A 17,360-nucleotide genomic window follows, 5' to 3' on the forward strand; every position below is an offset into this window, starting at 1 on the left:
TTGTGAGATCAACTAGATAGGAAATACTTAAATATATTTATATGTATTTGGGTTGTGTTTAATTATTGATGCTAAAGATTCAACAGTATGCTAAAAGTTAAGAGGTATGTAAATTGAAATTATTACTGGTGTAAAAGTATTGACGTGAAAGTGAATTGCGCATTTGTTACAAATGTATTGAATCACTTACAGAAGTTTTAGTTTTGGTCAGATGTAAATTACAAAAGAATAGAAATATTTAAAAAACTACATGAAGTAGGTATTGTGTAACTTAAAACATATTACTTGCTTTTGAAGCTTCAACTGTAGCCTATAATAGAAATGCACTAATATGTGTGAGTTTATTTGCTGTCACCATAACATCGTTTATTTTTCAGATGTTCGGTATACGTGTGGCAAATGCAATCGCATGTATAAATATAAGTCTGGTTTAGCTCAACACATCCGCTACGAATGCGACCAAGAACCACGTTTTCGTTGTCCAGAACCTAATTGTCCATACAGATCCAAAAAGAAGGGTAACGTTAAGATACATGCCATGAGTCAGCATAAAAATTCTAAATACTTGTATATAAAATTTGCACTTATGACTGGATTTATATTTGATGGATGTGATATTTCAGGACACCGCTATCGTTGCAAAAGATGTAAACGAATGTACAAATACCTCGGCAGTTTGAGGCAACATCAGAAGTACGAATGTGCAAAACCACCACAATTTGAATGTCCGGATGCTAATTGTTCTTACCGATCGAAGGTCAAGTCCAACATGAAACGGCATTTTAAAGTTATTCATCAGTAAAATGTGTTGCGAATGTGGTTGATTTTTATGCAGAATACAGCTTGGTTTTGAGTTCTAGGTTCTAGATTTTTTGTTTGTGCAAACCTAATTGTGTACTTGCTTTGAGTGGGTATTTTGCATAAAGACTATCAATATCAAACGAAGAGCCAGTTTAATGGGTGTGCTAATACTAAACGAAAATTCAATTGTGGCCTAAATACGAAAATATGCACAATATATGTATCAAAAATTATATGCATGTAAAAAGTTTCATTAAATAGTACAAAAATCTCATATTTTTACTAAGCCGCAAATGGGTTATTTTAATTTTTTATTTACATGTACACTTTTTTTTTTCTTTTATGCTCTTGTTAGAATATTTTTGTTCTGAATTAAGTTCACATTAAAAACAAACATTTTTTTAGGTGAAACTGTTTTTTTCTTAATAAATCAAACAATGATAATCTTGAGTATTATTATTTTTTGTTTCGCATTAGGTAGGCAATTTACTTCTTCAATTTAATACAGGTTTTTTTTGTAGGTGATTTCAAATGTGACCAGTGCTTCATTCGTTCTTACAAAAATAAGAAGTCTCTTCTTAGACATCTTCGCTACGAATGTCACAAGGATCCTGCTTTTTGTTGTCCTTACTGTTCTCATAAAGCCAAATATAAGAATACGTTGCTTACACATATTAAACAAAAACATCGAGCTATGATTTGTGATAAAATTTTTGTTTAATAAATTTCTCTTAAAGCTAAGTTTTGATTTGACTTTTTTGGTTTGTTCTAGGTTCATTCGTTCACGTTTGCGGAAAATGCGGCAGAGTGTATCGAAGACGGCGTTCTTTGCAGCGCCATTTGCGTTATGAATGTCAGAAGGAGCCGACGTTCTTGTGTTCTTATTGTCCTTATAAAGCCAAACAAAAGAGTAATCTTGTTACGCATTTGAGTTCGAAACATTCAGATAGAAAATAAATTATTTTCAATGAAGCATTTGCTTAATTGAGATGCTTTTCTTTATTTAGATAGATAGCGTAAAGCTAACGAAGATTTGATTGTTTGATTTTGGCTGTTGCAGGTAAATCGTATCGGTGTGAAAATTGTGGTAAAAGCTACATGTGGAGGTGCGGTTTGAGTCAACACAAAAAATTCGAGTGTGGAAAAGACCCCCAATTTTGGTGCAATATGGAGGATTGTAATTTTAAGACTCACCTGAAAGGCAATCTGAAACGGCATATCCGCAACAAACATAAAGCTAATAAATTTGTAATACAAATAGAGAAAATAAAAAGAAAATAATAATTTGCTTTAGAGCGAGGGTTTTGATTTTTCACTTGGATTTTAATTTTTTGTTGAAATTTTTTCAGTTTAATCCTTTTGAATTCTTTTTTTCGATTGTAGATTCTTCCTATGGTTGTCCAAAGTGCGGTCGTTTATACAGGCTTTCTAGTTCGCTTCGAAGACACCTTCGTTTTGAATGCCAGAAAGAACCTTCATTTAAATGTGATCATTGTCTATACAAAGCCAAACAAAAAGTCAATCTCGTGGCACACATCGCGGCTAAACATCCACGCTCAAATGTTACTATAAACTAATGTGCAAACTTGTATATTGATTTTTTTCTCACACCTAACTTGCTTTACTTTTAGGTAACTTCGATGGTAACTCATTTGCTTGTGCAACTTGTGGAAGGGTGTACAAAGCGAAAAGATCATTGTGGAGACACCAAAAATATGAATGTCAGAAAGAACCTGCATTTAAGTGTCCCATTTGTCCTTATAGAGCTAAACAAAAATCTACAGTTGTGGGTCACATGATGAGCAAACATCAGTTTCTTAGTCAACAAAAGCATCAGTCTTACGAGTTTGTTATGCTTACTAAAAAATAAATTTGATGTTATTTAGTTTTCAATAAAAATATCTGTAAATGAATGCTTTTCTGGATTAATATTAGAATGACATATTTCTTGTTTTTACCTGCGTTTACGAATTTGTTGGGTTTTAAAAAAATCAGCTCAGTTTACAGAAGATGTGACTGCTACACTGAAGCAATGTTTGCTTCCACTTTTTTTATTTTTTTTATTTGTTTAGTAGCTTTTAATTTTTTTGTCATAGTGCAACGTATGTTCTGATTTATTTTATTACGTCGTCAATTCTAACGAATGGATTGAAAACGAAAATTTCTAGATAAAGTAATAATTAATTTTATTTATTTTTCTTGAGTACTTTAAAGATTTTCAGCTTTTAATAACAGTATTTGTTGATTTATTCATTTTGTGTTTTAGGGTCACGTTTTCGGTGCGATGTTTGTTCTAAAGGGTACAAACATTTCGCTTCTTTATGTCGACATAAGAAGTTTGAATGTCAGAAAGAAGCAGCTTTTCAGTGTTTTTTTTGTCCATACAAATGTAAACAGAAAAATTACATTAAGTTACATACTCAAAGGAAACATAAAGATTACATTACGGTATAGATGTATTTACTAAATTTAAAATTTTAACTAAAGTGGATTTGATAGTTTATTATTTATGTAAAATGATTTAGTCTTAGGTAATAAAAGTACTTAGTATAGTTTTGTATCGGGATGTGTTTAATATTTTGATTNGATTTTGTATGTATTTTAAAGAATAATATATTATGTAGCTTTAAGTTAATAATTTGTAATACGAATTTCAAAGAACTCAACTTATCTATTACAACAGATAACCGAAAAATATTAATTAATTTAATTTTTAAGAAAGTGATTTCCATGCAAGTAATATAAAATAAATATCTCTAGATTAAAGTTACTAACAATACTTGTTTTAGGTCAGTGGCGTTGTCAGTATTGTTCCAAAAATTATCGAAATAAAAAATCTTTTTGGAAACACCAGAAGTACTATTGTCAAAGTGATCGAGCATATCATTGCACCAATTGTTCTTATAAAGCTCAAACCAACTGGAACCTCAAAATACATTACGATGCTGTACATTTAAAATTGCCAAGAAATAAATAAAAACCAATAATTTGATTTTTTTAATTTTATTATAAGAAATAGCTGTAAAATTATTCATTACTATAGTAGGTACCTATTATTTCTTTTTTCTTAGTCTTAAATTTTTAGGTAAACTCTTTTGTGCTCTGTGTGGGAAGTCATACAAACGGAAAAGTGCATTTAACTACCATAAAAAATACTATTGTCAAAATGAGCCAGCTTTTTCTTGTCAGTTTTGTCCTCACAAGTCTAAAAGTAAATGGAATTTGAAAGTTCACGTTTATCACGTTCATATGAAAAGATTAAAATAAAATATTTATTGTACGTTTTTAACTTTATGTAATTTTTTATTAATTTTTTTTCTTTTTTAGGTCAGTTTTTGTGCAATACTTGCGGAAAGTCTTACAAGAGGTTGAGTGGTTTGAATCATCATCGAAAATTTTATTGCCAAAAAGAGCCAGCTTTCAAATGTAAATACTGTCCAAGGAGGTACAAAAGCAAGTGGAATTTAAAAATACATGTATATACTTTTCATAAACAATCAATCTGGACATTTTGAATAAAATGCAATATCAGGAACCGAGTTTAGTTTTTACACCCTTGAAAATATCCTTTTGGACAATTTATAATTTTAAAGTATTTTTTTTCTTTCAGGTTACTCTTACACGTGTCAAACGTGTGGAAAATCATACATGTACAAAACAAATCTGAACCATCACATCAAATTCTATTGCTAAAAAGAGCCAACGTTTAGCTGCACGCATTGTCCATACAAGGCTAAAACTAAAGGCAATCTAAAAATTCACTTTAATGGAGTACATCTGAAAATAAAGAGGAAAAGATCTGTCAAAAATTTGAAATTTGTTAATGTTTTTATTCCAGAAAATAAATAATTCTGTAATTTGTTTTTCTTTTTTTGAGAATTGATCTTTAAATATTACACCGCAAACGTCACAAAAATGACTCTTTTATGACTAAATGACAACCTTTCAGGCATGGAATAAAAAAATATATAAAATATTTTTTTTGCTTATGCGTTTTAACTTTTATCATGACATTACCAATGTTGTCTCTTGTCTCTTTCGCTGCTTCAGCAATTTCTGGTGACATGGATTTTAGATCATCAGTATTAAACATTTTGTTACTAGTCATCCACTAGAACACTTGCGATACTGAGGCGTGATGTTTGTTATGTTTTTATTGCAAAGCGTTCTGATTATTTTCTTTATTTACTTGGTAATTATAGTTGCTCTTTATTTACTCTTGATCTGGATACGTTTGCGGATGAAATAGTGTATGTTATTTAGAGTAAAAGTGAGTTTATGTGGCTAAGGTGAATCAACTAACTGAATAAACGTTCAGCTTCGCCACATAAAATATCATTTTTACTCTTGACAACAAAATATTAGTTATTTATTATACAAGACGATAAAGAAATTGTTTATTTTTGTGTGAAAAGGTTAAGTTTACGAGTGACGAAGTCACGAGTGGACTTTTTTCTCGAATAGATAAACAATCTTTATCGTCGTGTATAATATTTCGTTTTATTTTGTACTCACATACCAGAATTTTTTGAATATAAACAGTAGATAAAAATTACTTTATTTCACTAGACGATAAAAGACTACTTTATCCACTGAAATTAGGTGATCAAATATGAACAGTAGATAAAAATTACTTTATTTCACAAGACGATAAAAGACTTCTACTGAAATTAATTGATTAAAGCACTCTATAACATTGAGTACAAAATAAACTGTTTTTTTTTAGGAAAATACGAATGCGGAACTTGCGGGAAAAAATATAGGCATAATCCCTCATTGTGGAAACATGTAAAATATGAGTGTCAAAAAGAACCCAGTTTTGCTTGCACCTACTGTTCATACAAGGCCAAAACTAAAGGAAATTTGCAAATTCACATTAACGGTGTACACCTGAAAGTGAAGAGAGTTAAAAAGACTATATTTTAATAAAATGTTATAAATCACAAAATTGATAAATGCCATGCTTTGGGGACGCTGTTTATTTATGTTTTTTTCAGGCTAAAAAATACTTGTACGAATGCTGAAAGAAGTAAATTATGTAAACATTGAAAATAAAAGCAAATGAGTAAAATTTTGTTTTTCTTCATTTAATTACATGTTTTATTTTTTATTTTTTTTTAATTTGTACATATTTTTTTTGACTATTTCAGAAAAATACGTATGTGGAAAGTGCGGCAAGACGTACAAGAAACTTTCTGGGCTTAGGAGGCATCAGGGAAAAGAAAATCCCACCTATTTTAAATGTCCTTACTGTTCTTTTCAATCAAAGCGAAAATTTAACGTTAAGCAACACATCAATGGTGTCCATTTAAAATTACGAAGAACAAGACAAAAGTGATTGCTAAATAATAATGAAGTACAATAATTTGTTTTTAAGAAATGTGCTTAACTTATTCTTTATTTTGATTGTCTCATTTGATCATCTTTCAGGTGTTAGATTCATCTGTCAAACTTGTTTACGTTCATACAGTCATAAGGAATCACTTCACAAACATATCAAATACGAGTGTCAAAAAGAGGCCACTTTCTGTTGTCCGCAGTGCCCTTACAAAGCTAAGAGAAAAGAAAATCTTAAAGCGCATATTAACCGTATTCATTTAAGAATAAAGTACTAACTCGAGATGAAATAAATTTTTTTCAATTACATATTTGTGTTTTAATGGGTGTTTGGTATTGCTTTCGATAACTGTTTGAAAGTTTAAAAATGTTGTTTATTTTAGGAAAATTTTCTTGTGAGACTTGTGGAAAAGCTTACAAGCACAAGGTGTCTCTTCAGAAACACATAAAATTCGAGTGCCAAAAGGAACCAAGTTTTTGTTGTCAAGTGTGCCCATATAGGGCGAAGCTGAAAGAAAATTTGAAGGCACATTATCTACGCGTTCATAATTGTGTTCCATCAACTTGGTCTCTAATAAATAAATTTTTATAATAGCTTTTATTTCTTCCTCGTTGGCAAATTTATTCTTTTAATAGAATAGAAATAACACACTATTTACCCAAACACCAAACGTTTATTTAACCCCTACGTGTTCCGAGTAGAAAGTGGATATTTTTCTCATCTGAGAATGACCACTATGTGATCGAAACACGTTAAATAAACGTTTGGTGTTTGGGCAAATAGTTTGAGTTATTTTATTCACAGCACCAAGAGGTCCAGAAAGAAAATATTTTTTTAATAGAATTATCTAATCATTATTAATGCATAATATTTTTAGGATCATTTGTTTGTGCTACTTGTGGAAGACGTTACAAGCATAAAAAAACACTTCGTTCTCATATTAGATATGAATGTGACAAAGAACCTTCTTTTGCCTGTACATATTGCTGTTATAAATCTAAAACTAAAGGGAATTTGAAATCACACATTACTAAGATTCATATGAAGCCATTGAAGTGAGGAAAAAAAACCTAATATTGCATCTGTTAAATAAAATATATTTTTAATGAAACCTAAGCTTTTTAATTAGAATTTACTTACACCTAGGCTTACTTTTAGGAGTATTGTTAATAACACTCGAATATTTTTCAGCAATTTTCGATTGTGGAACTTGTGGTCGGAAATATCGGCATGTAAGGTCACTTAAGAAACATCAGAAATATGAATGTCAAAAAGAACCGACTTTTCTCTGCGAATTCTGTTCGTACAAATCGAAAACTAAGGGAAATTTAAAGATTCATGTGAATAATGTGCATTTAAAAAATAAAAAGAAACTTGTTCCATTTATTAAATAAAAGATTGGCGTCTATTATTTTTGCGAATGCTTTTGCTTGCTGTGTTTATTAATTTAGTGAGTATTGAATAAAATTTTGATATGCGTAGTGCGTGTTCCCGTTTTAATGCAATTAATTTCAAATATTTTTTTTTTTTAGGAAAATTTGTTTGTGTGACATGTGGTAGAAGATATCGACATAAGGTCTCTCTTCAAAAGCATCTGAAATATGAGTGTCAGAAAGAACCTTCATTTTTTTGTCCATTTTGCTCCTATAAAGCTAAAAGAAAAGGCCATTTAACAGTTCACTGTAGACGCATGCATTTTGACAAAATAAAGCTATATTAAACATAGTTTTCTGTTTCTAAATTTTTTGTTATATCCTTCTAAAGTTAACTTTTCTTCTAGGAAAATTTATTTGTGAGACTTGTGGCAGGCATTACAGACATCGAGAGTCGCGTCAAAAGCATATCAAATTTGAGTGTCAAAAAGAACCGACTTTTAAATGTCCTTATTGTCCTTACATGGCCAAAAGGAAAGGAAATCTCAAAATACATATTAATGGAGTACATTTTAAGTTACGAAGGAATCGAGGTCGAAGATAATTTTCTGTTAGACACTTAAGTCAATAAAAAAATAACCAAAATTGTGTTGTTTGATTTATATTTTTTTGAATTTTTAAAGGCACAGAATTCATTGAATTTTTTTTAGGGAAATTCGCATGTGAAACTTGTGGAAGGACGTACAGACATAGAGAATCTTTACACAAACATATGAAGTATGAGTGTCAAAAAGAACCAACTTTTAGTTGCCCTCAATGTTCTTATAAAGCTAAAAGAAAATGGACTTTAAAGATCCACTTTCATCGGATGCATTTAAAATATCAAAGGGGCCAGTACTAGTTTCATTTACTTGTAAAGTACAATAAAATATTTGAGTAGAATTGGTGTTTCATTTTAATTGTTAATAAATTTTTGTCTGAGAAAACCAATGCGTTTATATTTTTAGGATCGTTTGGATGTCTGACTTGTTTTCGAACATACAGGCATAAAGAGTCGCTTCGAAAGCATGTCAAGTACGAATGCCAAAAAGAGCCATCGTTTTGTTGTCCATTATGTTCATATAAATGTAAAATTAAATGGAATATGAAGAAGCATATCAATAGTGTACATTTTAAATTATAATTATTTGTCATATAATAAATAAAATGTTCATTAAAATTTTGTAAATAAAGAGGTATATTTTTGTGTGTAGTTATTATTTAAACTCGACTTTGTTAACGTATGTGTGAATCCTGATATGATGGCCAAAATTGTATTTTTCAATTGATATTTAGTTTTTTACTTTTCAGGATTTTTGTGTCGCAACCGCTCGTACAAAGACAAAACTTTTTTGCGCAAACATGTTAAATATATCTGTCAAAAAGAGGGATCATTTTGTTTCACTCAGTGTCCCTACTAAAGTAAAATAAAAGGAATTTTGAAGAAACATATGCACGCAGTGCATTCTTGTAAATTTTAGGTCTTTATTTGAATAAAATATTTACACTAACATTTCTTTCCTTTAGATGGTAGACTAACACTTGCATATTTTTACTTTTGGTTGATTTTTTTTATACGTACACTTTTATTTTCAGGAATTTTTTTAACAGAGCAATATCCTTGCGAAAAGTGCGACAAGGTGTATTTGCGCAAATCGTCGAAAATGCGCCACGTCAAATACGAATGCGGCAAAGACAAACTCTTCGCTTGTCCGTACTGTGACAAGCAAGTGAAACAAAAATATAATCTTTTGCTACATGTGTGCAGACGACATCAAGACTGTTTAGACGGATTCAAGACATCTTACTATTCTACTCTTTGAATATTTTTAATAAATTTTTATTTAATGTGTTGCTTATTTTTCTTTTTACATTTAACACATCGATTAGATTAGTACTTGCAGTGGTAATACTAGGTTCTAACTTTTTTGTTTTTAGATCTGGTGTGGCAGTGCAACAGGTGCAAAAAGTGCTACAAGAACCAAAATACTCTAAATGTACATCAAGCTTTTGATTGTGGCAAAGACAAAGTTTATGTGTGCAGCATCTGTGACTTTAAGTGCAAACGGAAATATAATCTTAAAATGCATGTACATAAAAGACATTTCGAGATATTTGACAACACACTAATTTTTCAATAAAAATTTAAAGATAGTGTTTTATTTTTTCAACCTCTTTTCTTTGAAAACAAAAATGTTTACTTTTCAGGTGGTGGAGTGAAAAAAATGAGCATTAGTGAAAAATAAAACGAATTCAATATTTTGTGTGGAATGGATGCATTTTTGTGTATTTCCTGTTCATATTATTTGCACGCTTTTAAGATATTTTTCTTGCAGGTGGCAATCGAGTGATTTGCTCGAAATGTGGTCGTCAGTACAAGCACAAGAGTTCTTTATACAAACACTTAAAATGGGAGTGTGGGGTAGAATCTCAGTTCAAATGTAACAAATGTCCTTACAAGGGCAAACAAAAAATTAGTTTAATTACACACTTGCAAGTTAAACATGGTGAATTTATTAAATAAATTTAAATTATGTTTTGGTTGTTTTATTTATTTTTTATACTTGGTTGCGGTTTTCTTTTATTTGTTTTTTAACTAACACTAACAAACTTTTTGTTTTAGATCTTCTTTACAAGTGCCCAAAATGTTCCAATTCTTATAAACATAAGAGTTCGTTAAGTAAACATTTAAAATGGGAGTGTGGAATACAATCGCAGTTCCAATGTGTTTTTTGTGTTTATAATACCAAGCAGAAAAACAATTTTATTCGTCATATGGCTACCATACACAAAATGTCAAAGAAACAACTTATGTTTACTTGAAGTTGTATTTTATTATGCAATGGAATAAAAAGAATATTTAGTTTGTTATTGTTTATAGTTTTTTATTTGAGGCCGCTTTAAATATTTAACAAATATTAAAATCATATAGTACATTGTATTGTTTTGTTTGTAGTTTACGGTGATCCCCTTTGGATTGGATGTCAAACATATGAAAAGTTCCAGGTCAGACAACATTTTTTGCAAGTAAATGGGGAAAGAGATTCTAGAAACAGAGTAATAAGGAGAACTTGTGTTTCCTGTCATGAAAGGTTCAAGAAAGAGGGTATAGACGGTTTGAAACAGCCAATAAGAGTTCGAACTGTTTGTGTTACATGCCCATCTAAACCTTTTATATGTGTTGAATGCTTTAATAGTGTCCATGTTATGTTTTGATTTTTTTTATTTCATTTAAAATAAAAATGTATCTCACACTGACACTGATTTTTCTTTGTAGAAAATTACTACAAATGTTCGAAATGTTCCAACTCCTACAGACATAAAGGTTCCCTTAACAAACATCTTAAATGGGAATGTGGAGTGGCTTCCCGGTTTCAGTGTTTTCTATGTAGTTATGCGTCCAAACACAAACACAACTTTGTACGACATGTTGTAATTAGACATAATTATAGCAAGGAGGACGTTCTATTAAAAATGGAGCAATAAAAATATTTTTTCGTTTTGCGTACTTATTTTTCATTTATTGAGAGTATGAACAGGTGAGAATCGTTTTAAACGGAGGTACACTTTCATGAAACAAGATTGTTGAAACATCGTAAAAGTGTTCATGGTGTAGATCTATTCTGACATTATATTCTTTGATTTTTAGTTGTTGATCCTTTATGGTTTGGGAATGATCAACCAGAACGTAAAAATGTTAAAGTTGAAACATGTTCAAAAGATGGAAGGAAGACGATTATTAGAAAAATAAGGATGAATCGTTTCTGTTCTCGTCGTTGCTCGGAACGAACGTTATTTAGGACAAGGCAAAGAGAGCTCAAACTAAATAAACAGCTAGTTGTAGAACATCAAGGTACAGTTATAAAAATGATTTTTTTTATTTATTAATATTTTATTGTAGACGTTTTTTACAAATGTCCAAAGTGCTCGAATACTTACAAGCATCTAGCTTCTTTGAACAAACATCTGAAGTGGGAGTGTGGGATGGAATCTCAATTTAAGTGTTCCCACTGCAATTATAAATCTAAGCGGAAAGACAATTACATCAGACATACGACTCTTGTTCATAAATTGTTAAAAGATGATGTTCTGTTAAAACTTGAATCTCAATAAACTCTCTTTTGGATGTTGTGTTGTTTTTAATAATTGAACACTTAACAAGAGTTGCACTAAAACACATATTATTTTGTTTTTTATTTTAGGTTTTTTTCCTGCTTTTGAGGGTGATGGAAGCTGCACAGTTCGAGCAATTCGAAATATAAGTAAAGAAGAGAAATCTAGAAAAGTAATTTTTTTTTGCCCTCTATGTGATTATACTTCGAAAAGAAAATACAACTATGTTAGACACATGTTTTGTATGCACAGATTATCAAAGAATCAAATTACATTTGACTAAATATAATGTTAGAATAATAAATGTTAGTAATTAATAGCATTATTTGTGTAAGTTTTTGCAATATTCAATGGTTGTGTGTTTGAAATTACAAAGGTCTAAATTTGTCTCGTATTATTTTCACTGCCTTCGGGATAATATACTTGCTACCCTATATTTTAACTCAATATTTTTATTTTAGACCGTCCCTTCAAGTGCTCAAGATGTTGGCATTCGTATAAACACAAAACATCTCTTCATAAACACAAGAAATTTGAATGTGGAATTCCACCGCAATTTCAGTGTCCCCATTGCACCTACAAACCTAAATATAAGTACACTTTTGTGTCGCATTTACTCAGTGTGCATAAGATATCAATGTCCAAAATAAAAGTTTACTTAAAAGAAAGGAAATAGAACTATTATATGAGATCGTACGTCTTGTTTTTGTAGTTAAAGTTCATAAATTACTCAGAAATGTAAAAATACTTTTTCGAAATAAATAAGTTTATTTTGTTTACGTCAATCTTTTTGTTTGCTTTCTTTGCTTTGATTTTTGTGAATTTGCTTAAATTTTAATGAAAGAAATTTATTTTAGCTCGACCCTTCAAGTGTCCCAATTGTCCAAATAGGTATATGCATAGAAGCTCTCTGAATACACACAGAAAATGGGAATGTGGAAGGACATCACAATTTCGTTGTTCTTTATGCACCTATGCCTCCAAACACAAGCATAATTACTCCAGACATGTTATGATTGTTCATAAAATACCGAAAAGTGAAATTAAGTTTTAGAGTATGTTGTTTATTAATAAACTTTATTTCTTTAAGATCTTGTACATACGTTCTTCCTTTCATTTTTGGACTGTATTCGTGTTCTGTTTTTTCTTACTGTGAAGGTTGTCACATCTGTGAGTGAATTTTCTAGCAAAATATTAATAATTTGATTTTTCAGCGACAAATATTTTATCATTTATGACGGAAAATGGACGTCATGCTTGCGGCCGTTGTGGTTCGCACTATAAGCACAGAGGCCATCTTCAGCGGCACATGAAATACGAATGTGGTGTAGAACCCAAGTTTCAGTGCAAATTTTGTTTGAAAAGGTTTAAACACAATGCACATCTTCGCAAACATTTGATCGTTCATAATTAATGTGTAGACAATAATAAAAGTAGTGGCTAGATTGCCGTTTCTAGTTGTTTCTCTAGCCTTTATTACAAGTCCTTTCTTTTTCAGCGCATCTTCGTTTCTTGCATAAAAACATAAAAATGAACGCTGCCGGCTTGTACCTTTGTCCTAGGTGCAAAAAAACCTACAAGTTCAAATCGTCTGTATACACTCATTTGAGAAACGATTGTGGAAAAATGCCTCGATACCACTGTTCCGTCTGCGATTTTCACTGCAAATTTTATCACGTGTTGCAAAGACATTATCTGTCAAATGCCCATCGCAATAAAGAATTCCTAGTGCAATCCCAAAAATAAGTTGTGTAAATATTGAACCCGACTGTAAATAAAACTTTTGTAAATATTACTCACCTTTTATCTCTCATCTAATCTCGCACGATTTTGTGAGGCTTCTTATTAATGTTTTCTGTTTTCAGATTTCAGTATGTTAGATGCTGGTCCGTTTGTTTGTGATAATTGCGGTCGGTCGTATAAGCGCAAAAGCTCCTTGTATAACCATAGAAGATGGGAGTGTGGAAAAGAACCGCAATTTAAATGTTCATATTGTCCTTATAAAGGCAAACAGAAAATACATTTCGTCATGCACGTCATGGCGAAACATAAAGAACATAAACACGAAGTGCTCAGCTCATCTTACAATAAGTAAACAGTGCAATAGAACAATCTACAATTTTATCTACTAAGAAGAGTGGTTTTGGTGCAATCGAAATATTCTATATTTTTGTATAACGTTTTTGGATAGGAATTATATTGTATATAGCATTAATAGCAGAGCGGAGGAAAGACATTTTTGTAAGTTTGGTGCAAGTTAATATATTTATGTAATTTTAACCGTAGACTTAATTTACTTTTATTATGTTATGTACAATTTTTGATAAATAAATAACATGGATTATCTACAATATTTAAAAAACACATTTATTCATTACTCTTTATTATTACTTTTGACGTATTATTAACTTAATTTTTTTTAGGTACATACGAAACGCCTTTTACGTGTCTTACCTGTGGTCGAAGATATAAATACAAATCAAACATGACTTTTCATATGAAGAACTGTGGAAAAGAGAAAAAGTTTCAGTGTGAACTTTGTCAAAAAAAGTTTACATCTAAGTATGGCTGGCAAAGACATCTTTCACTTTGGTGCAAACTTTTGCATACCGAAAATGCAGACAATGTAAATTAAAGTAAATAAACACTGTTTTTGAATCACTTTTGGCAAGTTTAACAACGTTTTATTTCATGTTTTCGAACAAAAACGGGTATATATTTTACTTATTTTTTTTCCGAAAAATGTATTTTTTAAAACTTGAATCAGCACTACCTTCATTGGAATAACAAAAATTTCACATTTTGAGAATTTTTTTATTTTTGCATAAAACTGCATCACAAAAGTGTATTTTATTTTATCTGTTACTGATGTTATGTCGTCATGTAAAAACTTAGTGGAATTTATAATTCCAGTTGCTTACGAACAATGTTTTGTCATTTGGATCTAATTAATTTATTTAACTTTTCAGGGTTTAAAAATTACTACATAAATGGTTCGATAACATGTTTTTTTCGTTTTTTGAAATTAATATTTTTCAGGCCGACCTTATGCTTGCGAATGCGGTCGCAGTTACAAACATCGAGGAAATCTTTTACAACACAAACGTTTTGATTGTGGCAAAGAACCAAGATTTGGATGTCCTGGATGTCCTTTGAAGTTTAGGACTAGATACAATCTTAAAGTACATCTAGCTACTCATTACAAAAAATAATTTTTTAATAAACTACGATTGATAATAGAATAGTTTTATCTCATTTTCTCCCTATCGTGCAAAAGGTAAGTTTGGAACAATGTTCGAATAATGTTTAATTTTGTTTTATTGTAGGTTGATTTCCGGTAGAGTTGTTTTTGTTTTCTTTTTTTTTTTAATAAATCATCTTCATTTATTGTTGTTTTTTGATTTTGTCATATGTATATAATTGCTTCTTTTTCTTTGTACATAATTTCCCTTTTTTGTTTAATTTTTTCGATTTCGTGCACTAATACATTGTTCTCATTTCAGAGTTTCTCGAATTTGATAATATATTGCTGCCACCAAATTTGCAAAATTTGCTGCGCAACCCTGTAAAAAGAATGCGTAAGCATGGCGAGAACGGCCATTCGAGTATGCGCAAATTTAAAGTGTTATCGGGCCAGCAGGTGCGACCTGGGTACAGTAACGAGTCTTTATTTGCTTGTCGACACTGCGGCAAAAGGTATCGATGGAAATCAACGATGAGGCGGCATGAGCAAGTGGAATGTGGCGGCAAGGAGCCCATGTTTCAGTGCCCCCAGTGCCCTTACAGAGCCAAGCAAAAGGGTAACCTGGGGGTACACATACGCAAACATCATCCGCAGCTGATGATGCTCAACGATTCCATCATTCAAAAGTCTGAAGTTAAGTCGGAATAAGTGTTCAAGTAAACTTTCATTTTTGATAGTACAATTCGTTATATATATTTTACTTATGACGCGAAGACTTGAGCGGGTTTATGGGTCTTTGTCTTCCAGTTTGCTCGGACCTGGGAGTTTCCTGCAAGTTTTTCTGTACTAGTCACATTTACTAGCCGAAACTTTGACAATAACAAAACCTTTCTAATTATATAAGGCTCCACAGGTCCGATTATTTTATTCTATAATTTGGGGGAATGTTAGGTAATTATTTTCCAACAGGTTTGGATAGCTATCGAGCAATATTCTTGTACCTAAAACAATTTGAATTTTTTTTCAAATTGATAGTGCAATATTCAGGTTTCAGCAATAAAACGTACCAAAAGGTGCCTTCACAAAGCAATAAATTATTTTCGAATGATTTTTAAAGAAAGTTATATTTGTACCTATGGGATATTTGTAGTGGTAATTTGTTTTATATTTAATATACCGTCCTTGGAGGGCATTTATAAAAATGTTGTCTTTAAGATTATTATTTTATTTTGTTTTTCACTTTTTGTTATTTAGTTTTAACCAAAGGGTTATGATTCTTTTGGAAATATTTAAGTTAAACATTGTTTTTTATTTAGAAATAATTTTCGATAGACTAGTGTTCTTAAAATCAAAATAATATATTTTTGTTCACCTAGTGGAGTAGTCATATTTTTATGTATTTTTATTTTAATGGGGTTTGGATTAATAAAAAAGATAAAATTAATTTAGCTCTCATTGTTATAATCCTCTCCTAGACATTTCTTTAAGAATTATTGTTTTTTTTTTCAGATGTTGAATGTACTAAATTGATAAACGTTACAAACACACCTGTGTACATACATGTATGTGTACTTAAAATCGTCACTGAAAAAGAAATTTTGTAGTTGTTGAAAGCATGTTTGTGTTATTTCTCAGGAATTTTTACTCTAATTGTTTTCGTTTTAGATCCTTTGAAATTATGTTGCGAGCAATGCAAAACAAAATTTCGACGTATGTACGATTTGAGGAGGCACTACAAAGAACAACACGGCGAAAGTTGTAAACAACGAAATTGTGACTTATGCCAGAAAAAATTCAAAAGGACGTATCACCTGAAAAGACACATTTTGCAGTGTCATTCTAATGTTAATTTGAAAAAATAAAATTTGTATTGTTTGAATAAAATTATTCTATTTAGATTTTTTGTTCGTAATTTAGAACAAAGACAGTTTAATATGAATATAATCTTCTTTTTTTTTAGGTGCAACTGTTTGCAAAATTTGTCAAAGACAATTCGGACGTACTTATGAGCTTCGAAGACACAATAGAGAGCAACATAATGAGGGAGAAATGTTTAGGTGTCCTTATTGTAATAAAAATCTTAAAAGAAGTTATCTTTTAAAGCGACACATTCAGTTAAATCGCTGTATTTTGCTTAATTAATAAACGTATTTTTCAAAACATTTGTTTGATCGTTAACAAAAATTGAACATTTTCCATAGACTAACAAAACATTTTTCAGGTGCTTTTAAGTGCGAAAATTGTGTGAAACGGTACAAGTCCAAAACAGCACTGAATAGACACATGAGATACGATTGTGGAAAAGAACCTTTGTTTAAGTGTCATTTATGCAATTACAGAGCATATCAGAAGGTTCATGTCCGTAAACATGCTCAAAAAGTTCACTGTCTACCACCCATATAGAACAATTTACAAATTGTTATTTTTGAATAAATTTTTTCGTTAAACACAAAGTGTGTTAATAAAAGTTGTTACGTTTCATTGTATGTTTATTGTTCCAAACCACCCTAAC

General features: G+C 30.6%; 1 protein-coding gene across 20 annotated transcripts in view; it reads left to right on the forward strand.

Moving 5' to 3' along the window:
• LOC123015162 (longitudinals lacking protein, isoforms A/B/D/L) overlaps positions 1 to 17,360 on the forward strand; it is a 68,867-nt gene that overhangs the window by 40,119 nt on the left and 11,388 nt on the right. The window contains exons 5-6 of one of the 20 annotated variants that reach the window (XM_044414695.1): positions 11,201 to 11,404; positions 11,453 to 11,680. The exons of 10 other annotated variants lie outside the window; for them this stretch is intronic. In XM_044414695.1, coding sequence (XP_044270630.1) covers positions 11,201 to 11,404; positions 11,453 to 11,664 — 416 coding nt within the window. In that variant the 3' untranslated portion in view covers positions 11,665 to 11,680. 9 more of the 20 variants (XM_044414720.1, XM_044414697.1, XM_044414710.1 and 6 more) reach the window with 9 other exon arrangements.

The sequence above is a fragment of the Tribolium madens genome, unplaced genomic scaffold (assembly GCF_015345945.1).
Source record: "Tribolium madens isolate multiple individuals breed KSU strain unplaced genomic scaffold, Tmad_KSU_1.1 Scaffold_97;HRSCAF=244;Tcas5.2_LG3a, whole genome shotgun sequence".
Lineage (NCBI taxonomy): Eukaryota > Metazoa > Arthropoda > Insecta > Coleoptera > Tenebrionidae > Tribolium > Tribolium madens.